The sequence below is a fragment of the Ursus maritimus genome, unplaced genomic scaffold (genome assembly GCF_017311325.1).
Source record: "Ursus maritimus isolate PB19 unplaced genomic scaffold, ASM1731132v1 scaffold_26, whole genome shotgun sequence".
NCBI classification, from domain to species: Eukaryota; Metazoa; Chordata; class Mammalia; order Carnivora; family Ursidae; genus Ursus; species Ursus maritimus.
The window spans coordinates 24,527,896-24,552,381 of record NW_024425119.1 but is presented as its reverse complement, the minus strand read 5'-3'; the positions used below and the strand labels follow the sequence as shown (position 1 = coordinate 24,552,381).

Genomic DNA, 24,486 nt, shown 5'->3' with positions numbered 1-24,486 from the left:
AGTGCATGTGTTCAGAAAGAGGGGGACCAAAAAAGATTGGGGAATAGAGAAGATCAGAAAGCAAAGAGGAAAAGGAAAACAAAGAGGTGAAAATAGACAATATAAATAGCAAAAGGATGGGTATTAAGGAGGGCATGTGTGGTGATGAGCACTGGGCATTATACACAACAATGAATCGTTGAACACTACATCAAGAACTAATGATGTACTATATGTTGGCTAATTGAACATAATCAAAAAATAAATAGATAGCAAAAGGCGAGAGTAGGGGGGAGGGTAGAGTCGAGATGAGGTCAGAAATATATATATATAGAGAGAGAAATGGCAGGGAATAGAGGAAAAGTGAATGGAGAGAAGAAAGGGACTAGGGACAAGGAAGAGGATGAGGATGACAGATGCTGGGAAAAGCAGCAGGAGGGGAAGAGTTTGAGGAGGAGGAGAATCTAGAAGGTGGGGAAAGAGGAGAAAACAAGAAACGGGAAGATTCAGATACATGGACATATTGGGAAAAAGAGCAAGTCCCAGAGAAGAGAGGGATGGGAAGGATGGGGGTGAAGCAGAGAAGGGAGGGAACAGAGAGAGAGGAAGGCAGGGCAGATGAGCTCTGGGCATGGAGGCTGCGGGCACAGAGGCAGGGGAGAAAGATGTGGACAGATGGGAGAATGCAGTAGATAGGCAGAGAGGTTGGGGAGAAAGAGAGATGGAAACAAAGAGGGGTGGAGAGAGTAGAGCAGAACAGGTAATAGAAGGAGAAATAAAGAGAAGGTGAGAAACAGCTAGAAGATGGTGGGTATGGTGGTGGTAACAATGGGATAATGGGGTTGAGGGGGAGGCGTAGAAACAGAAAGGGCACAGAGGAGGGAGAGCATAACACAGTAGCAGAGAGGAAAAGAGTACATGTGGGAAAGAAAATACTTTTTCATAATATTTGGTATCATGGTATATTCATTTCTCTGTGTCATCGCTACTCTTTCACTTACAGAATGATGAAAAAATGAACGAAGTGATGAATCTGGCCCACACATTCCTGCAGAATTTCTGTCGGGGAAATCCACAGAACCAAGTTCTCCTTCATAAACATCTGAATTTGTTTTTAACTCCCGGTGTAAGTATTTTAGTGACTTCTAATATTGGTAGTGAACTGTCCTTCTGATTTGTTTTAGCAGCATTGATGAATGCAATTTTATTAGTCTATACCACCTTATTTTTTTCCTTGTAGGGGTTCTCTCCCCTAAAAGTGAATATGGTTTTTTTTTCCATTAAGGAAACATTCACAGAAACTTGAAGTATTACATGAATTTTCCCTGCAAGTGACAACTTCCTTTATGTGTATATAGTTTAATGTTAGGAAAAAATATAGTAGAACCAAGAACAACTGCAATGCCATGAGTGAGATGACTATGGAAAACTCAAAGGTAGCCGTGACTCTGTGAAACATATGTCAGTGGATACTAGGGCAGAGCTAACTTTGAGGAGTAGATAATTAATCTCAACAATCCCATTGCCAACATGTTGACCTTTATGATAATCAACTCCTTTTTCCAACTAAATTCCTCTGTGAGCTCAGTTTGCTTTTAATGGTCAATGATCTCATTGCATTTCGTAGAAGCCTTGCCCAGGAAACTCACTATGGCTTTGCATAAAATATAAAACTGATCACAAGCAGGGAAATTCGTCTGAGTACTGTAAAACAGAAAATCGATCTTGTCAGAATTACGAGGGCACATTCCTGTCTGGTTAGCTCCTGGAAGCAGAGACCATGCGGCACATCTTCATGAACAACTACCATCTCTGCAATGAGATCAGCGAGAGGGTCGTGCAGCACTTTGTGCACTGCATCGAAACGCACGGCCGCCACGTGGAGTACCTGAGGTTTTTGCAAACGATTGTAAAAGCAGATGGGAAATATGTGAAGAAATGCCAGGATATGGTAATGACAGAGGTATGCTCTCAGTCTGCATTTTAACAGCCTCACACAAATATTGTGCTCCAGTACGTGTTCTCTGTTAACGCTAGTGTAAAAAGCCCCCACAACAGAGGTGTGGAGGATCATGTCGTCCTGATGACTTAAGCAACAAGTGTATTTTCTTTAAATCTAGTGAAGTAAGGTGCCATTGAGTTTATTTTTCCTTTTGATCCTTAATGAATTTGTGTATTTTAAATAGTACAATTCTGTGACATGTTATGAGAATAAAAGTGACACATTTTATATTTTTAAATTTTCAATCTGTAACAAAGATGGTTGGAACTCTGTTTTCCCATTGCCTTTTTTGCTCTATTCCTGAAAGAAAGAATCAGTATTCCTTGGTACTATTTGCAGAAGGGTTTGAAGGGAATTAAGTTAATTAATAGAAACTATCCATCAGTCATTTACGATATGTGGAAACTTAAGTTGAAAATTTAAGAAACACAGATGGTTGAAGTACCTCATTTATTTTGCTCTCTTCATTGTGGTGTTTGACATTGAGCGAGATTTATGCAATGAGTAAGTTACTCACCAGGAACCAAGTGGTGCTTTGGAGAAATTGAGCCCATTTAGGTAAATCATTGCTCTGTGACCTAATGGTTCTCTAAAGGCCTCTATGGATTAAGGCACCTTTCAACCGTGGCTACCAAACACACTTATGTAATAGATTAGATTGATATGAGGGGATTTTCATAATTACATACTTTCAATTTGGGAATGAGGGGAGGGGAACTTCTATATTGATATAATTGAGTCCCTCCTGCCCTTAAGATTTTAAGAAATCTTAAAATTAATTCAGCTTAAAGCCTTGAATTTTTAATGTAAATTATTAAGCATTTTAAAGAACATTTTAAACTTATAAAAATTTACCTTTTTCTTATCTACATTTAAATTCATAATTGTTCTTCATTGCCTAGAAATGTGGGAACTAATTTGATTTTGCATCATGACCATCAAGGAAACAATTAAAATGGGAAAGCAGCAAATAAAAATTAGCAAAGTTTTAGGATACCTATTAGGGGAAGTGTTTTTATGTGTAAAGAAGTGTTTGTAATATTATATTGTGTTGACATATAATGCATATTTTGATACATATACATTTTCTTTCAATGAAACGTTCAAAGCAAGCCAGTTGTCTTATTGATTTAAATCTGTTATCAATTTAATTAAAATGGAGAAAAAATATATCCCCAAAATATCTCCCATTGGGGTTAGAAAATTGGTACTGATAATAGACAATAAGATATTATGGAGTTTGAGCAATAAAATTACCACCTGCTGGAATTCTCTACTAAAATTGTATAAACAAAGCAGGAAGGAAAATGTATATCCTAAAAGCCCCTGCTTATTCATTTCTTTGTTTCTCTCTCTTTTTAAGTCTTTTTTTCCTCCATTTCTCTCATCTCCACTTTCACCTCCATTCCCTTCTGGTGCCCCTGACACATGGAATTTCCAGATTCTTATAGAGTTGCACTTGGCTCAAAGTACATGCTTTTTTATTCTGCTACTATGGAAGGGGGTTGGGATGTTTTATTCTGCTTTAGTAAAATTAGACTTGGGAGATTTCGTATGTCTTGGCAATGGCATCTTCCATTTAAAGTAGAGGAAAGCAGCTTGTATTTTGCAGGTTTAATTTAAGGGAATAACTCACTGGGGAATGATTATCATCTATGCCATTTAATTCCTGCCCCCATCTACCTCTCCCCTGTCTCCCTGGCTGCTTTTGAAGGTATTCATAAATAATCACTTGGCACCTGACGAGAATCTTTTTACTGCCCTGCTTTGGTATAGTTCTGTTTTTGCAATATTATCTGTGTTTTTACAAAGAGATGCATGTGTTTCCAGATAGACCAAACCTTTGGCAATAGCTGCAAGGATGAACATTTGGACTGCTATGTAGACTCTCTTATTATCATTTCAGTTGATAAATGGGGGTGAAGATGTGCTGATATTTTACAATGATAGAGCATCATTTCCCATCCTTCTCCATATGATGTGTTCAGAGAGAGACCGAGGGGATGAGAGTGGTCCCTTAGTCTACCACATCACCCTGGTGGAATTGCTGGCAGCATGCACAGAGGGGAAAAATGTCTACACTGAAATCAAGTGCAATTCCCTTCTGCCCTTGGACGACATAGTGAGGGTGGTGACCCATGACGACTGCATCCCTGAGGTAAGCCTGGCAAAGGCTGAGCAGCCGTGGAATTATTATTAATGTAAAGTGCATAAGGGCTGGAAATCCCCATCCCATTTATAACGAGATAACGCATTTAGTCAAGAAATTGTACTTAGCTATATAATTAGGAACATTTAAAAGAGCATAAGAAGTTTCCTTTTTGTAGTTCTACAAGAAGTTTGAAAGAAGATAAACTTTTTCAAAGTAGAGCCACTGTTGGTTTACTGGAAGCTACTATAGGAGTCTCTTAAATTCTAAGTGTGGCGATGTGATAAAACCGAGATTTTTACTTGTTACCTCTGGTATGTGCTTGCACATGCAATGGATGCTTCATAAATAATTCACGATCACTGATAGGCGAGGCTAGGATGGTGCAGCAGTATCATCTGTTAGACTCTGTAGGTTTGCCTTGCTTTACGGAATAAATGCATTCTTGGAAATGCAGACCTGCATTTTGCGTTATTCACACATCATTTTTTTTTTACCCTCTGTCCTTGTTTGGCCCTGATAATAGGGGAAAAACTCATTAAAAACTGGTTGTCTGCCAACAGGATTAATGAGGCTTCCAGGAATGTACATTGCAATAATTTCTTTCTTTTCTACTGTTGTGGTGTATTGTTGTAAAGTTCATCAATGTGTGGTGCATCAAATAGGATATAAATCCAAACATTTTAAATCATAGTAACTTAAAAAGGTGTCAGGTTAAGTTAACTTCCCTAATTTCCCAGTAGTCCTATGTAGTGATGGACTTACTAGTATCTTTTTGTGAAATTTTGTGGAATTATTGACACTTCATAGCAAGGGTACTTCCTGCTTTGATTGGCTTGAAATGAGATGGCCAAGAAAGACAGCATAGTGAAGTGATGAAATTCCCGGGTTTGGTCTCTGTTTGAGGTCCTGATTCTGACAGTGCTTCTTTCCACATGCTGTTCTTCCTGACCACAGCACTCTGACCCCTTGTGTTCACCTACTTCACTCCTCTTCATCCTTCATGTGTTGATTCAAGCACTAATTCTTTAAGGAACACTTCCCTGGCCTCCCATAGTAGAGTTATAAGAGTCTACAATTTGAAATTTGGCATTTGAATTTTGTTAATAAAGATTATTAACATGATAAGAGTAGCAGCTAGGTTGTTTCTATTTACCATTCTATTACCTGAGCCCAAGACTATACTTAATAAATATGTTTTGAATGAATGAACGAATGAATTAAAGAATGGGTCAGAATCCTGGATCCATTACTTCTAGCTGTGTGACTGATTCCAGCAGGTTCCTTAACTTTTCTGATCTTCAATTTCCACAATTCTAAAGTGAAACAATGGTGGTATGTATCTGAGAGGATTGCTGGAAGATGGAACTGAGTAAGGTATTATGTACAAAATGCTGCAGGTGTTTGGTATGTAGCAAACAATAACTATAAGCTGCTGTCAAGATGATTATGATGATGCACTGAATGGCTCTGATGTCTCCCTGCCCTATGATCAGTTCTTGATACAGGCACCCTGTCTACTTTTTGGCCTTAGTCAAGTAGAGAGAAGCACTAGGGCATGAAAGCTGTCCCTGTATTCCTTATGGTTCTAACTTGGATTCTATGAATCCTTGAAATTATTTACATGATTTTGTCTGTCTATGCATTTGGGGTGATTTATAGCACTCATCACATTATTTATTTATTTACTCATTTTATTTATTTATTCATTTAGAGAGAGAGAGAGTGCAGGTGTGAGTTGGTGGGGGGTGGGTGCAGAGGGAAAGGGAGAGAGAGAATCTCAAGCAGACTCCACGCCAAGCACAGAGCCCGACGTGGGGTTCCATCTCACGACCCTGAAATCATGACCTGAGTTGAAATCAAGAGTCAGATGCTTAACCTGCAGAGCCACCCAGACGCCCTTCATCACATTTTCATTAAAAAAGAAAGAAAAGAAAAGAAAAGAAAAGAAAAGAAAAGAAAGAAAGAAAGAAAGAAAGAAAGAAAGAAAGAAAGAAAAGAGAAGAAACACTATTGCCCTCCACACTTTAGAAATACTCTGTGTTGGTGAGACTCATCTCAGTCCTTTATGAAGAATTTTGCTAATTATGAGAAGGAATGTTACTACATCTTAAAATAATATAATTTTTTTTTTTTGTAAACCATGAGCCTGTTTCTTCTCAGAATAGTAACTTAAATATTTCTGAATGGCAATAAAGTATTATTTAATCAACAGATTTAAACGTTATATTAGAACTCTCTTGGTTACAAACTACAGAAACCTAACTTAAACTGCTTAAATTTAAAAAAAAAGGGGATTTTATTGGCCCCAGTATTTGGGAATTTGAAGGATAGTTGTTCTGATGCATCAAGAGGTTCAAACAATGTCAGAATTCTTTCCATCCCTTTTCCTTTGTGGTTTTGCCTCATTCTCTTCTGAGCGTACCTGCATGTGCCTGCAGAAGATGGCTTCTTGGAGTTCAGGTTTACCTTGTTCCACTGTAGTCATGAGCGAGTGAGTGAGAGAATGACAGAGAGAGTGTGAGAGAGAGAATGACAGAGACAGGAGAGAGAATGACAGAATGTCAGAGACAGAGATGGAGAGAGAAGGGGAGGGAGATGGAGAGGAAGGAAGATAGGGAAAGGGAGCACATTTGACTCTCGGTGTCTCAACTAGGATAGACTTGGTTTCAGTTGGGTGTACTTGCACATTCCAGTCACTGGGTGCAGGGGAATGGGCTACTAGGTCAGGGCCTGGAGGGTTTTTATAAGAGAAGGGAAATGGGAATGCTTTCTAGGTAGACATAAAACGTGCTGTAATCCATGATAGTAACTAACCCAGATTTTATTTAACTTTTCATATTTGATATTTTTAAATGAACAATGAAGAAAACTCACTATCTTTTGTATTTGAAACTTGTGCAGGTTAAAATTGCTTATGTGAACTTTGTTAATCACTGTTATGTGGACACTGAAGTGGAAATGAAAGAAATCTACACAAGTAACCACATCTGGAAATTATTTGAGAACTTCTTGGTGGACATGGCCAGGGTGAGTTACGCTTTCACCGTTAAACACTACTTCATGCTTAGTTAGGTTGTTGATACATATTTTGACTAAACAGGATCAAGGGTCTGGATGAAAATTTGGAATTAAACCCTCCAACTTTGGATGTAATCCATTACATTCAAAAAGTTGTGCACGCATTTCACAAGATTGTGAGATTTAATGAGTTCATAAACACAAAATACCCAATATAGTGTGTATAGAAACAAAGTGTCCATTTCTACTTTTACCACTGGCTGTATTGGTTTGTTATTAAGTGGAATTTTAGTGGCTTCTTTACATGGGTTGGGGAAGACATTGACAGAGGTCAGTTTGTATTCAGCCTCTTATCATGATCCAATTACAAACCATAGATGGAGGAGATCTCAGGAGGCCTTGACCACTGCTTTCAGACAGATAGGTACTTGACCAGACTACCCAGGGCTTAGCATTGCTCAGTGTTGCCTAGCCAGAGTTTTCTTTGGGAGAGTGCTCCAGTAATCGAATCACCTGGTTTGATTCGTCACTCACAATAGGTCCTGCTTTTTACTGAGTCCATTTCCTCCTGTTTTGCCTTTTGCGGGAGATTGGAGAGGAAATGTGGAGCCGGTTGGCATTTTCTAGATATTGTCCAGAATATTGAGTAAGTGAATAAATGAATGAATGAAGAAAGGAAGAAAGGAATCTTCTTTATAGATAGCACTTAATTTTAGTTAGTATATCTTAGCCGCCCGCCTTTTGGCGTGTTGAATTGTCATAACACAGAGGGTCTATTATTTTAGTTTTTTTGATCTTTAGTTTTCCCATTGAAGTGATGGGATAGAATGTTCAAATAAGAGTTTCACTAATAGAAGATGGTGTATAGATAATCCTTAGACTAGTGATGACTTATGGTGGGCTCTCAGTTTTTTGGACTCTCGACATTCCTGAGTGCTGGTAGCTTTACACAGGCCTTATTTAGATGTATTTGGAGGAGAGGGAGGTTAGTGAGGTCCATATTTCCACTGTTTTATAAGAATGGATGCTGATGATTATCCACCTGCTAACTGCCTCCTTACAACCCTTACTAGAAGGAAGGAAGACAAGGGGAATATAATAAAACATTGACTCGGACTCAGACATCAGGGCTTTGCAGGTGAAATGTGCTTATTTTACCTTTGATGTGGTGTAATATGAGCCAACTCCACTATGTTCAAGCATGCGTGGAGTAAGGCAGTTCCTAGTTTACTTCATTTCTATAGAATAAAAAGCCACTCATTATCTTTTGCAGCAAGACCAGCACCTGTGGAGAAATCATCTTGTTTTACACATGATTTTCATACCACTCATATTGACCCCCATGTCCTTGTGAACCCTTGTATCTGATGGGCTACAAGGATCTCTAGAGACCTTGAAGTAAAGGATGGGTTATATGCCGATGACTGAGCTTTAAAATTGTGCGTGCAGGAAGATATTGAAGAGATTATAGACTGATTTGCAGAGTTGCACAGCGCTATGGACTAAAGATAAGCTTGAAAAGACTAAGGTCACATTCTAGGCAGCATGAGCTGCAAAGCTAAAAGGAGTTTTATTTTTTTAAACCAAAGAAAGCTGATGGTAACTGCCATTGGTTATGCCACCTTGGGAAACACCCTTGCTGTTGATGTATTTATAAAACTAAAATGTATGTACTATTTTTTGTTAAAAAAAAAAGCATGCATGCCAGAAAGGGTTTTTATTTTAACTATTTTAATTAAGTAGACATTTAATGTTATCTATTATATAAAGGCTTGAAGGGAATTTTGAGATCTTTTAATCTGTTCACTCATTATGTCTAACCACAACAGCTTCGCTAAACTGTAAAAAGCATTTTTTTCTTTTCTTCTGGTTTCCCTCTTATTTATATTTTAAAACAGCAGCTCTCTTATCCCCTCACCAAGAATGACAAAGACTTACCCTTCCTATTTCAGGGAGGGACACCTGGCTTTTCCGTACTGGGCTGTCTTTCTGCCCTTGAAGAGAGATTACGGAGCCACCGCACACTCAAATTCAAATACAACAAATTGTTTAAATAAGTAGAATGTGGCTTCCTAGGCAAATTTTCAGTTGAGTAGATCAATAGTTCTCAAACTTCAGTAAGCATCAGAATTATCTGGAGGGTTTGTTAAAGCACAGAGTGCTGAGCCCCACCCCAGAGTTTCTGATTCAGCAGATGTGAGTCTTTGCATTTTTAACACGTTCCCAGGTGATGCTGAAGCTGCTGGTCCAGGGACCACACTTTGGGAACCACTGCAGTAGAATGTAGTAGTTTAAGAGTAGGTACTTCAGAGGCATTAGCCAGACCAGAGTTCAAGTCCAGATTCTGCCTCTTCCTAGCTCAGTTACCTTGAGCAACGTACTTACCCCTCTGACTCAGTTTCCTTACTTGTAAAATGGATACGATAACACATTCCTCATAGGGTTACTAGGAGGCTTCAATGAGATAATGCATATAAAGCACATGTGTGGCACTTAACTCAGAGAGCTGGTAATATCATCTGTTTCGTCCCCATCATGGTAACATCACTGGTATTATTACATGGTTATATGTAGCCTTTAAAGCAATTTCAATAAGCTTCCTCAGTACCTCTATCAAATCATAATGTTGAGGATAACCAAAAGGAGGACCAGCCAGTACAGGCAAGAGCCAGAAACCATGTCTGTGAAATTGGACATGCGCAGTAATGACTTGACATAGAGATGGGCTAAATACAGATGTTCCCATGAAGTGATGAAGTCCTGGGGCAGCTGATTTACATCAGTGAGAAATGGTGAAGGTAATCTGGAGGCAAGATATATGGCAAATTGGACCTAAAGAATCGTAGGATCTTAAGGTTGGAAGAGACTGGCAGTCCTATATAGCTCACACTCTTCAGCACTGGCCTGTATATTTCCAGTAAGAGTGATCTCACTCTTTTTTGAGACAACTGGTTTCATTATTACATAACTTGAATTGTGAAAAGCTCTTAATATTGAGCCAAATTGTTTTGTATTATAATTTTTGCCTCTCTCTTCCTTCTGTAGCAACATAGAATGATTCAGTTCAGCGAAGATGTAGGTATTTACCATAAGTAACATATTCTCCTTGCTGGTGATCTACTTTCAAGTAATAAAGTCATACAATTTAAAAAACTTAAGATCATCTAGGTTGACCTCATAATTTTGCTCCTGGGTTTCAGAGAGATTACTTTGCCAGCATAGGGAGACTTGCCTAGCCAGAAGCAGAGCTGGGAAATCTAACCCGGTGCTTTTTCTGTAACAGCTTCTCAGATTTGTTCTGGGCTCCTTCCTGTTTTCAGTACGCTTTTGGGTTCTCTCTAATATGTCAGTGTTTTAGAAGTATGGCATTTGAGGGGCGCCTGGGTGGCACAGCGGTTAAGCGTCTGCCTTCGGCTCAGGGCGTGATCTTAGTGTTCTGGGATCGGGCCCCACATCAGGCTCTTCCACTATGAGCCTGCTTCTTCCTCTCCCACTCCCCCTGCTTGTGTTCCCTCTCTCGCTGGCTGTCTCTGTCTCTGTCGAATAAATAAATAAAATCTTAAAAAAAAAAAAAAAAAGAAGTATGGCATTTGGGATAGAACCCAGTGTTTCAGGTGGGGTCCGGCCAGCACAAGGCAGATGATTATTTTAGTAGAAGTTTGGAGAACAATCTTACTTAAAAGGCAAAAGAAATATTAATATGTAGTGGCATTAATACCATCTTCCATCTTTCTCTTCATGTTGCTCTGGAGTCATTTCTACCAGGTTCTTCTTGTTTGTTCTTGGGTAAAGCTCTCTAAAGAGTCTTAATTAGTATCTTTCATATTCCTGTTAGTACCCCCTCGTCTTTTATCTTGCTAAGACCCATAGAAGAAACTCTTTCTGAGAGACTGTTTTTAATAAATTGGTGCTAGGTTTCACACACTTAATTCCATTCTGATTTCCTGCCAGTATCCGTGTTCTGTAAATGCACCCGATTTAGGCAGGCAGCAGAGGCATTAGACTCATGAAAAGTTGTTCCACTGTCTTTCAGAGCATTTAACAGCAACTCACTTATGGTCTGTGTTCCATTGTGGCTAAAATTGGTGTTTGTGGGGCAGAAATGCTTTCCTTTGCTTTTGCAACTGATTGTTATTTCAAATTTGAATCATTATTAGAAAGCACCTGAACAGGGGGTAGACTGTGGTCAATGTTAGCTTCAGACTCTATTTTTCCTTTTGAAGAAGTTTCCAAGTTTGCTATCAATTTCAAGGTTCTCTGATGACCAGTGGTACCCTACGTGATGTATTGGCAGAATGAAAGTAGACCAAGAAATAATGCGGAGGTATACTAACGTAGTGCCATGTCATTGCCGTGTCAGTCACTGCTTAGCAAGACAACTCAGAGTATTTTATTTTCAAATAGATCACTTGTTTGAGCCACTCTCTCCCTTTACGTAGCTTAGGTCAGAAATAGGAGTAAAGGTAAAATTTATATGTACTTTGAACCACACTTTCCAAGTTCTTTAATTTGATGGAATTGAAATTTTCTTTGGTTGATCATTTGATTCTAGAGTTTTCTTGACTTTCTTAAGTTGAATGATCCATTGAAACATCTTATTTTAAAGGGTTCTTTTTATATTAGTTAGCATTGCAGGTAAGCAAAGAGTATAAAGTACTCTATAAACATTAGCTTTTGTTTGGCCCCTCTCCCTCAGTTGTAATTCTGTTTTTCTCCTCAACTTTCGGGCCAAGTTATAAGGTGGTGTCCACATGTAATGAATACTTGTTTGGCTAGTCTTGATTGATGGTTGATCCCTATGCTGCATCCTACTTTCTGCTCTTTAAATCATTAATAGCATTTGTCATAGTTGAACAATTCCTTCCTGAAACACTTCTTCACTTGGCCCCCAGGATATTTCCATTCTGCTTGCCTCCCTCCTCATTGTCTACTTTCTTAAGTTCCTTTTTTTTTTTTTTAAGATTTTATTTATTTATTTGACAGAGAGAGAGACAGCCAGCGAGAGAAGGAACACAAGCAGGGGGAGTGGGAGAGGAAAAAGCAGGCTCCCAGAGGAGCAGGGAGCCTGATGTGGGGCTCAATCCCAGGACTCCAGGATCATACCCCAAACCGAAGGCAGACGCTTTAACGACTGAGCCACCCAGGCACCCGCTTTCTTAAGTTCCTTTACTCTTTCCTCCAAATCTTTCTAGATTCTCAATATTGGACTGTGCCAGACTTAAACCTTAGACTTACTCCCCTCTGTCTACAGTTGCTTGCTTGCTGATCTCAATACTCTTCTGTCTTTAATACCAGACTTATTGAAGCTTGGATCCTTCTCCTGATGTCCATTCTCACATATCTAACTGCCTGTAGGGTATCTCTACTTGGCTATCTAACTTCAAGCTTCCCATTTACTCCTATATCCCACTAAAAATGAATTCCTTCTCAAGTCTTTGGCATCTCAGTAAATGACAATTCCATTGTTCAATCCGGGCATTGAAGCAAAAAGTCTTGGTGTTGTCTGTAGACTTCGTTTCCTTACACTCTAAATCCATTCCTTAAGCAAATTCTACAGACTTTAACCTTAAAATATTAAAAATCTGACTACTTCTGAACACTTCCATTACTACCACCTGTTCCAAGTTACCATTAACTCTCATCTGAATCATTGCAGTAGCCTCATAGCCTGTTTCCCTGCTTTCACACTTGCTGCCCTTCTTCATCTATTCTCTATTCTTCATCTGTACAGCAGCCATCATGATTCAAAAGAAGAGGAAGAAGAAGAGTGATGGCTCAGTTCACTCCTCTGATTACTCCCAGAGTAAAACATCTGCATGATTCGGCCTCTCCTCTGGTCACCCCTCCCCTTCCCCATGTCCACTTAATTTCCCCTAGCTGGTCTCTGTTCCATCTAATGGCCATCTTGCTGCTCCTCAAATATGCCAAACTCACTCCCATCTCAGTACCTTTGCAGCTGCCTGGGGTGCACCGGTCCTCCAGGTATCCTCAAGACTTCTTTCATGGTCCTGCTCTGAAGTCTTCAAGGAGGCCTTCACTTACCACCCTGTGTGTAGCAGCTTCTTCCCTCTGCTCCCCCTTCACTTGCTTCATTTTTCTTCATAGAACTTATCCTCACGTGACATGTTTATATACATTTGTATTTGTTCCTACTGAAACAAACAGAGGGCAGGGATTTTGGCCATTTAGTTCACTGCTGCACAGTTGACCTAGAACAGTGTCTCACACATAGGAGATACTCAGTATGTATTTGTGGAATAAATAAATAAATATCCACTGAAGTGAAAAAACATTTCGGAAGTGAATTGGAAAACAAAATAAGTGTAGTCTTAGTACCGAATTAAGTGGGCATATCAATGGAATGAAATAAATAGGCATAAACAGATTTTTACATATGTAAGATATTAATATATAATCAAGAAATGATTACCCATTAGTAAGGGAGTGATTAGTTATTGTCAGGGATGAGCAAACTTTATCCACGAAAGCAAGGTAGTTAATATTTTAGCTTTTCAGGCTACTATCACAATGGTTATAGCAATTACTAGTGGGAAAGGAGCCATAGCCAATATGTAAGCGAGTGGATATAGTTAGATTTTCCCCATGCGTGTAGTTTGCTTACCCCTGGATATTTAAAGTAATATCAAAAGCTCCATTAGGGTAGTGATACTATATATTTTATTTATTGATAGATCGCAGGTACATAGAACATTCTTGGCATGGAATAGACATTCAACAAAAATTGTTGATTTGAACTAAATCAAAATGACATTTGAGGACACCGGTTATTTAGGGTGAAATGAACTCAGCTCCTAAGCTAAATCATATGATAGCGTAAATTGCAATTAGATTAAGATTTTAGAGATAAATGTGGAACAATAAAAATGGATGGAAATGTAGGTGGCTATTTATCTGTCTTTGGATGAGAAGGTTCTTTTTAAGCATAAAAGCAGTGAACAAGAATGGCTAAGGAAAATAATAGACGTTTCATTTTTTGAAAATTTCAAATTTAAGTACATAAAACATCACCCATAGAAATAAAAAAATCAAAATAGAAAAAGGTTACTGAACATTTTTAAAAAGGCTTAAATAATCTTTACATAAAGAACTTGGGACACCAGGGTGGCTCAGTCAGTTGAGCTTCCGACTCTTGGTTTTGGCTCAGGTCATGATCTCAGGGTTGTGAAATCAAGCCCCGTGTCTGACTCCATGCTGAGTGCGGAGCCTGCTTGGGTTTCTCTCTTCCTCTCCCTCTGCTCCCCACCCTCTAAAATACATAAATAAATATTTAAAGGCCCAATGATTGAAAAAGAAAAAAAAAGTATTTATCTATTTACATATATATATATATCTATATATAGATGAGAAAAACACTAGCAATCTAATAACGAAATGGTCAAGACTCAGGCATTCATGACTTATAGAGGAGGAAATACAAGTAAACCCCTGAAAAAATAGTCAACTGTTAATAATTTTTCAAAAATACAAAGAAGAATAAGATCCAGTTTCTAACTATCAAAGTTGTAAAGGTGAAAAGATAAAAGTAAACAGATAATATTAAATGTTGGTTCACATACTTTGCTGATGAGAATGTAAATTCATGCTGTCTTTCTGAAAAGCATTTTGGTAATACATTAAAAGAAACCTTCATACCTTTCTAATGTGTCAAATAATTTACCTTCCAAGAATCTGTCCTCAGGAAATAATTAGAAATGATATCAAGGATTTATGGTCATAGAAGTTCAACATGCTGTTATAATAATATACAGTAAGAAATAGTTTCAAAATTTAATAATAGAGAAATGGTTCAATAAATTATGATGTATCTATAAGATTGATGTTATAGAGTCATTGAGATTACTTTTAATAATGTGGGAAGTGCTAATGGTTGAGTGATGAGTATAAAAAGAAGAAGACAAAACTGGTTATCTAGAATAATTTCAGTTATGTAAAATACACATGGCAGAGCACAAAGATTAGAAGAAAGGATTCTAAGAGGTTAACCGTGGTTTTATCTGGATTTTTGTATTATAGATAATTTTCGTTTTCCCTTTTGTGCTTTTCTATATTTTTTCAGGGTTCCTATAATTAATGTATATGGATATTAAGAAAAATATTATCTTTTTAAAAAATTAGTTTAGAACTCTAAGAAAGCCAACTGAGGGTATGAACCGATGACTCACCTAAAAGAGGAGATGTTTAAAAGGCAAATGTTTGGAAGTTTCGGCCTCATGAATGAAGGGATGTGAATTAAACTAAATATGTGATATCCCCTCTGCTGTTCAGAGGAACATGTCTGTGCCTACAAGGAATGCAAACACGATCCTTAGGATTTGTATTCCTGGGTCTGTGTGATCAAAAGTATGTTATTGGCACTAGAGCTTCCCTGTCTGCAGGGTAGAAGCTTGTCACATTTACATTTAAATATTAATTAGGTAAAATTAAATCAGATGGAAAATCCAGTTCCTCAGTAGCACCAGCCACCTTTCACGTGCCCAGTAAGCACATCTGTTGGACCCTGCAGATGTAGATTTCCATCACTGCAGAAAAGTCCCAGTGCTGCTCTAGCATCGAACTTTTTAAACCCCATCTGTCATCTTTGGAAGAGTAGCAGTCACTTTAGAGTGGAAGAGAGAAGGGACATCCTATATGCAAGGGGAGCAGTGTCAGACATAATGATGTCTAGAAATGTTGTTTCATATTTGTTTTTCAGCAAATGATTTTGTACGTACTGTGTGCTGAGGTCCTGCATGTGCGGTGGTGAGCAAGTCAGACTAGTTTCCCAGGTCCAGGGACTTAGATTCTACTGATGGAGACATATTGTCACCTGCTCTTCCCCCAGGGCTGTTTCCTCACTTCCTTCAGTTTTTTTTGTTAACATGTCGCCTTATCCAGAGAGGTTCCCCAAGCAAGTTAGGTAAAATAGGAATCCTCAACCATACCCAGCCTCCTGCAGCACAAAAAGGAGCTATCTTCCTCCCTGTACAGCTTGTATTTCTTTATTTTTCTCTAGAGTATCTTATTTGCTCTATTTTCCACTTATTTTATGTATTTATTAGTCTATCGTGTGTCTTTCTTGATTAGAATTAAAGCTTTTATAGAGCAGGGACTTTATTTTGTTTGGTTCACTGTCCTAACTCCTAATCCAGTAGTGTGCTTTAATTTAAATAATAATAATTTAATAATTTAAACAAATAATTTAAAAATAATGATATATGGAGTTTGGTATTATTGTAATATTTTATAATATTTTACAGAGATTTTAAAATATTTTAAAAATAGTGATACATGGAATATACCAGAGAGATTTAGATAGTAATTAGTGATATAAGACAAACTGCAAGCAACCTAAGAGTGAGACAAGAAATGACTGTTTGGTAAATGTTTGGAGGACAGTTGGATATCAATATGGGAAAAAATTGATCAGAATCCATAAATCAGGTCACTATAGCAACAAACTCCCAGATAGCGTAAATAGTTAAATGGGAGTCAGGATGCAGAAAGGAATGGAGGAGGACTCCAATAAAAAAGTAGAAAAAAACGTGTAGAATATCCTTTGCTTTTGTGGAAGGGAGGTTTTTTTCTTCTTTATATTAAATAAATGGAAATGATCTAAATAAAAAAAAGTGCCTGAATGCTAAGAATTATTTGACACAATGAAATGTAATGAAATGAACATTCTAAATAAAAAATCAGAATGTGAAAAATGTATGAGAAATAACAATCAAAAAGAGCTTATTACGAAAAATATGTCAAAATGATACGTTGTGTATCAGTCATTGTCCAGGTCTTACTGAAAGTGGTTAGAGGATTTTAATTATCCGTATGTGACAAAATATAGGCATGAAGTGATTACGTGGAAAGCGCCAAGCCTCATTAGTAATGTCAGAAACACAAAATAACTTTTAGATATCATTAAGCGGGTGAAAATAATGATAATTTACGGGTAGAACAGTCAGTTTCCGCAGGAACCAGATGGCATCCTCCAGGAGATGTGGGCAGTGTGAAAGGGACCAAGAAGGCACAGGGGAGCACCCAGGAATCAGGGACACGGCAAAGCTGTTTGCACCCAGGTGTGAAGGGGCGAAGGCAGCACTATTGTTACTGGGGACACCGCCAAAGGGCTCAGTGGGGGCTGCAGCTAGAGACACAGACACTGCCAAAGCCTCTGTGAGGAGAAGGAGATGGCGTTGGAGGCAGAGGCCCCGTAGGTACCTGAATTCTTTCTCTTCCACTCTGTTCTGCCAGTGCCTCACATCAGCTGATCCCAACCGGAGCCGAAAACAAGAGCTAGTTGGTAATAATGAGGGACCATCCTGGTACCTACCAATCGCTTGTTGATAACATTGTAAATTTATTTTAGAGGATCAGCCCAGCAACAGTATAAGACTGTCTACATATCCTCCTCTGGTGATTCCTCTTTTGGTAGGATATACGCCAAAAATCCAAAAGTAAATACAAGAATTTTATATAAATTAGGGAAATCACATGCAAGACTAGCAAGAAAGAAATAACTAGGAAAATAAGAAAATGATTTGTAGTTTTGGTTATGTATACCTCAGTTTATTCCAAAAATGGATTAAAGCATGGTGGTGCATTGGTATGATGGAATAAATATAACCTTTTATTTTTATTTATTTTTATTTTTTGCAATTGCTCCAAGTTCCAACTTTATTTATTTATTTTTATTGTGTTCAATTAGCCAACATATAGTACATCATTAGTTTTCGATGTGGTGTTCAACGATTCATTAGTTGCATATAACACCCAGTGCTCATCACATAATCTTTTAAAATAAGTGTTTAGAGAATCACATGGGGCATGTTTTCTAGGAAATAATGGCATGTGAATAGTATGTGCAAATAGGTCGAAACTTTGAAAATATGTGTATTACACATAAAAGCTCATTTAATGTGATATCATCTTTTGGAATCATTTCCAATCTTTATTGGAACGAGGCAGTAAAAATAAATAAAAGGCAGAATGGATAAAGAGGTATTGTTATTTTTTTGGGTTCTTTTTTTTTCCTGGAAAGTTTTAAAAGATTTTAATAAATAAAGTGACTTCTTAACATCTCTTAAGTATCTGTGATACCACCATGTAGGATGCAAGGTTCTGAGGTACAAAAATATTATTATTCATATGGGGAAGAAAAAATATCTTGAAAAATTGTTTGAATGTCTTGTTCCTATGAATTGAGGAATAGGTTCCACATAGTTTCGTAAACCCAGGATTTTGAGCAAAGTCTTTATCTAGAAATAGATTACTTTTACTAATCCACCAACTAACACAAATTTCTCAGTGGTTCTTTAGCGAATGTCCAGTTGCAGGTAATTCAGAGTGGTACTACAGGAACTCTGCAGAGCCCCACAGAATTGTGTGAATGTCGCCGGATGCGGAAGAAGGTTATTCGGGCTGGTTATGGTAGAATTGGTCGGCTACCTCTTCAACTTTAATATATTTGTATCCTACAAATCAGAAAATTTCTTTCTTCTTTCTTTTCTTTTTTTAAAGATTTTATTTATTTATTTGACAGAGAGAGAGACAGCCAGCGAGAGAGGGAACACAAACAGGGGGAGTGGGAGAGGGAGAAGCAGGCTCCCAGCGGAGGAGCCTGATGCAGGGCTCAATCCCAGGAGCATGGGATCACACCCTGAGCCGAAGGCAGATGCTTAACGACTGAGTTACCCAGGCACCCTGAATCTGAAAATTTCAGTATCAAAGCCAGTGCTGGAAAGATATTAAACAAAATCAATCCTATGTCCTATCCATCATGGGAAAACTGACTTTATATTAGTTCTGGGACCATGCTCAGTTTTAATCCTGATGTTCCACAAATATAGTCTCACCCAGAGTGAACCTGAAACAACAGAAGAGTCTTCCTGTTCTTTCTTATTCTTTCGTTTTTTAAAATGAATTGATTCATTCATTTCCCAAACATTAATTGAACATGTTGTATATGCCAGGCGTTATGTTACCTGCTGGAACACTAGCTAAAAGATTGCATAATTTGACATCGTTTATTTCCCTTAATTGCACTGTTCCTTTCCATAACTGTGAGATTAGTTCTAATGCAACCCTGTCAGGGCGGTGTCACTTAACAGAGGAGGAAAAAATGAAGAGCCCTGATGGGAAGTGATTTAGAAACAAAGCAATCCCTGTGCTCTTTCTTTTACCTGCATTCGTCAATGCTGTTACTTTCCCAACCAAAGCACTGGGGACACACATTTGAGAAGGGAATTTTTCTCTTTTGCGAACTTATTTGTGTGAAAGGTTTTAAAGCACTATCAAATTAAATTATAGTTACTTAATTCTTTTTGATTAATCACCTTACTGAAAAGAACAAGAGATGATGTAGAAATTTGGATTGTCGAAGAACATCTGGAACATCTGGCCACCATATTTTCCCACCATCACTGTGTGAATATTTAAACGTTGCTACTCTGCCCCAGTTTTTCAGGGTTTTCTCACACCCTGTGCTTTCCCCCTCCCACTTTTTTTCTTTTTCTTTTTATCTTCATGTTTCTTTTTATTACCCAGCTTTTTTTCATTTGTTTTTAATCATGTATCTTAGCTTTTGCAATTTGTCTACCCTGACATATTTGGAAGTTTGTGGTTTGTTTCACAAAATTACCAATTTCTGCCTCATTTAATCACATATAAAAATCAGGGCAGGAACCAGGCCTGTGTTCTTTTCTGGTTTATCCTTAGTGTGAGTATTGTCTCTTCTTGCTCAGCCCTACTCAGGGAAGGAAGCGTGCAAAGGCCCACTTCTGGGCTTCCCAGAGCACCTGTGCTATGGATGAAAAGGTCTGAAGTGTTGGGAAGAGTTTTATCTTCTTTAGCTTTCTACTTGCCAAATATTTTCTGTTTGCATCCTCCAATTTGGGCCAGGTATTATAAGTGAAAATATGTAGATATATAAACCGCCATTAATCACATTCACCACTTTCTTAAAATGACTGTTTCATCTTTGATTTCCTCACATTGTGTGGGAGGGTGTTTTCCAGCAAAGCTACACTTGGAAACAGAGGGAGAGGTTGGTCTGCAAAAGTAGGGAGAAGCAGAGCAGGAGGAAGGAACTGGGGGGGGGGGGGGGGGGGTTATGAAAGAATTCTGATCCAAGGATGAAATGACAACCAAATTTAAAGGAGCAGCTATGGAAGAATTATAAAATTTTAATAGATTTTTGGCAGAAATGTGTCTATTCAAAGCAACTTTCAAAAGCAGAAGAAATGTTGTAAATAACAATTTCAGAGCAATCTTTACAAGGTTTCGGTACTGAGTTAGAATTCAAAGATGCGGTAGAGTGTACTGAGTTGTTCAGTTTTTCTCTCCAGGTTTGCAACACCACCACGGACAGGAAACACGCGGACACCTCCTTGGAGAAGTGTGTCACTGAGTCAATAATGAGCATTGTGAGCGGCTTCTTTAATTCCCCCTTTTCAGACAACAGTACCAGCCTCCAGGTAACGTAATACTCCAGGAGTATTCTGTCGCACAGAATTTACCTTATTTGTGTAGGAAAAAACTTTAATCTGGTCAAGAAGTCATTTCCTACACTTCTGAAGGTCACTTTTCTCTCATGTTATTTACTCTTATGCCCCTTTCTGAGTTTACCGAGCTTTAGTTGAAATAAAGAGGCCCCATCTTCAAATTGAGTTATTCCTGTTCTCCCTCCAAGTATAACAGAAACATTCATGTCAGTATATTGGCTGTTTGCCAAGTGTTGCAATAAGTGATTCTTTCAGTGGATAGGCATTTTGACTCAATAAATTCCACGTTAGTATTTATCCTGAAAGAGTTAGCAGGAATTTATATAGTAAGATTTTCATTTAAGTATTCATAATACTTAAAAATTGACATCAACCTTAAATGACCACAAACTAGGAGAATAGCTAAATAAATTATGGTGTGTCTGTAGGATGGCTTATTACATGTAGCAAATGGAAATCATGTTTTAAAAGAAATATTTATGACTAAAGAAAATGATTATGAGGTAATATTAAGTGAAACAGTCCCCAGAATTGCACTATAGTATCAGTCAAATCTGTATGTGTAAAGAATATATGTGCCTACATACATAGATAAACTCAGGAGGTAAATACCTTCAAATTGTTGAAACTGATTATCTGTACATGGTAGATTATTGGTGATTTTCATTTTTGTGGTTCCAAAAATTCTGTGGTGATCGTGTATTACTCTTACAAAAATATCATTTTCAGTTATACTTTCTTTAGGGAAAACTTTTTTTTTTTTTTTTAAGATTTATTTATTTATTTATTCGACGGAGATAGAGACAGCCAGCGAGAGAGGGAACACAAGCAGGGGGAGTGGGAGAGGAAGAAGCAGGCTCATAGCGGAGGAGCCTGATGTGGGGCTCGATCCCATAACGCCGGGATCACGTCCTGAGCCGAAGGCAGACACTTAACTTCTGTGCCACCCAGGCGCCCCTCTTTAGGGAAAACTTTTAAACTATTAGAACCATAGAAATTATTTTTGTAGGACAAAATTGTTGTTGCCTATTCTTGCACATCATATGAAACCAAAACACACAGTCAGTCCAGCAAACAAACTCAGAACACCTGCTCTATTTATACTTGGAAATAAACCAGAGATTATTTTAAAAAAATATTTAAATTCATGTCATTGGCTTCAAGAAATGCTAAATTTTTATGATATAGTTAAAATGCAAATAATCAAGATTTTCTAAAGCATCTGGCATGGTGCCTGTCATGAAGTGGATACATAATAAATATTTGTTGAATGAGATTTTCTGTCAATGGCTCTGACGCTCAAAAAAGACCGTATTGTGTTTTATTTCGATGAGCCTTTTTGATAATGCAGAGATGCCACGTTAGGAGTGTTCGTGGCTTCGTGGCCCATTTGCATGCTTTCTGTTTGCAGACACATCAACCAGTGTTTATCCAGCTGTTGCAGTCTGCCTTCAGAATCTACAATTGTACCTGGCCAAACCCAGCGCAGAAATCCTACGTGGAGTCTTGTATAAGAACTTTGGCCGAAGTGGGTAAGTCAGGCTGTCGGGTTTTACTTACTCTTACATTTTGTGAAAGAAGTTGGACTTTTGGCAAAGAGCCAACACAAGCAGCTCTCCAGTTTATGACTTCTCAGGGAAAAGCAGGTACAGTTTCTCTAAAGCCAAAGAGCAATGCCCAGCCAACAGTTCTGAACATTGTGGCGTACTTTTGGGGAGGGGAAGATGATCCTTGTGTTTCTTTTTTATCAAAATTTTAAAATTTATTTATTTATTCTTAATTATATTTCTAATCATAATATTGCATATGGCACTTTAACGTAGCTCAGGAAGATTTTACAGGGATGAGTTTAGTTTAATTGTTGTCTCAGATTTCGTTATGGCCTGTCTTGTCCATTAAGTAACCTGACATACCAATACCTTCATAGGGCAGTGGGACCTTTTGAGGGTTTTTTTAGTTTTCCAACTTGGTCTGAAATCCATCACTATTTACTAAGAGCCTGTTGTATACAGAAGACTTCAGGAATTACAGATGAAATGGAAGGCAAGGGGATTACAGCTAAGGGAAGATTAGTAGATTTTAGAGGGAATTTCTCATAAATTCCTCTTTTCTGCCTGCCTGCCTTCCTTTCTTCCTTCCTTTTTAAAGATATTTATTTATTTATTTATTTGAGAGGGAGCACAAGCAGGGGGAGCAGCAGAGGAAGAGGGAGAAGCAGGCTCCCCGCTGAGCAGGGAGCCTGATGTGGGGCTCGATCCACGGACCCTGGGATCATGACCTGAGCTAAAGGCAGATGCTTAACTGACTGAGCCACCCAGGCGCCCCTCTGAAAAATCCTGTCTTTCTTTCAAGTTAATTAGGGCCATTTTCTAGATGGCGGAGAGGAGCCAGGGAAAGAAATATTGGGCCTAAAAAAGCACACAGAGGAGCTCGACCATTCTCTCAACTATTACAGCACTGGGAGTGTGTGTCATCACCGCTGACATTGAATGAGCCCTCACCATGTGCATTGCTAAGCAATTTGCCTGATTGGTCTCATTTAATGCTTGGATAGGTTCTTTGATTATTTACATGGTAGAGTTGAGAAAAACAGAATTATCCAGATTAGGTAACTTGGCTAGGGCTATAGTATATGCTTAGTAAATACTGGATAAATAAATCAATGATTTAACTCATTAATGGCCATTTAAATTTTTTTTAATCTTTCCCCCATCTGCAATTTGATGTGACTGTATGTTAACAAGTTTTAATGACTGCTCAATTTTAATTTGAATAAATAACCTAAGATAACCTAAGAGGATCAATTTAAAAATTTTAGAACTAAGAAACTAACAGAGTTCATCTCAGTGATTAATTATAAATAAGTATTAAACTGGATAGATTTTCTATATACCAAAAAGAAACAGTGTGTAAAACACATTATTCACAATAACAATAAAAATATTAAATACTTAAGAGAAAAGTTAACAAAAACATGAGAGAAGAATATTATAATACTATTTTGAGGGCTATAAAAATGTTTCATAAAGGAAAAGCTTTACTATTACTGGATTTTAAAAGTTCCTTTTGTGAGGATGCGGCTCTCCTCAAATACCCGATAAGTTTAATGCTTCAACCACCTGGGAACCCTCCTCCACACACGCACCATTGCTCCTCACAGCCCACTTGGGCTTAGGTACCACATGTGGGGCCAGACCCCACAAGGATGTGTCCCCTGGCAGCGTGGCCTCTGACACCCTTCTATGAAGGCATCCTCCTTACCTCCTGTAGGTTCCCACAGTCTACCTCAGGCTGCTGAGGGACCTTCTTTCCACGGCATGGCCTCTGACTGTGCTGGCTCCTTCCTTCACGCGCATACCCACATCACCGTTGGTACCCTGTGCCAGGCTGTCCCCCAGCGGCTGACGCGCTCCTCCCCCCATCAAGTCCTGATTCTCCACCCCAGGCAGCCTCCTACGCAGGCACCTTCTGCTTCTTTTTGGACTCAGAAGCGCCGGATCACCTCATCTCCGTGTGCATTCTCTACTTTGCTCTGGTTCTTCTACAGACTTTAGGACCGAGCCTTTCAAGAAGGGAAGAAGTAAAGGAAGAGGCCACAATAGGTATTGTGTCAAAAATAAAGAAGGACACAAAAGAGAAGCTAATTCTTACTTTAAAAAGATACACATAACAGAAATGTCCAGAAGGATATAAACAAAATACTAACATTGATTATCTCTGGTGAAATTATAGGTCGAATCTAGTTCTGTTGTTCATGCTTTAGGGTAAACTCTGAGTTTTTAATAATATACTTTTTAAGCTATAATGAAAAAGTACTAACAGCATTTTTATTTGGATGA

At 38.2% G+C, this 24,486-nt stretch overlaps 1 protein-coding gene across 1 annotated transcript in view; it reads left to right on the top strand.

Annotated features, from left to right (window-relative positions):
- The window catches only part of ITPR2 (inositol 1,4,5-trisphosphate receptor type 2), a 474,341-nt gene that overhangs the window by 212,442 nt on the left and 237,413 nt on the right, over positions 1 to 24,486 (top strand). The window contains exons 29-34 of the mRNA XM_040642268.1: positions 983 to 1,105; positions 1,742 to 1,942; positions 3,888 to 4,139; positions 7,035 to 7,160; positions 20,492 to 20,620; positions 22,059 to 22,179. Of these exons, the coding sequence (XP_040498202.1) occupies positions 983 to 1,105; positions 1,742 to 1,942; positions 3,888 to 4,139; positions 7,035 to 7,160; positions 20,492 to 20,620; positions 22,059 to 22,179 (952 nt within the window). The remainder of the gene's footprint in view (positions 1 to 982; positions 1,106 to 1,741; positions 1,943 to 3,887; positions 4,140 to 7,034; positions 7,161 to 20,491; positions 20,621 to 22,058; positions 22,180 to 24,486) is intronic.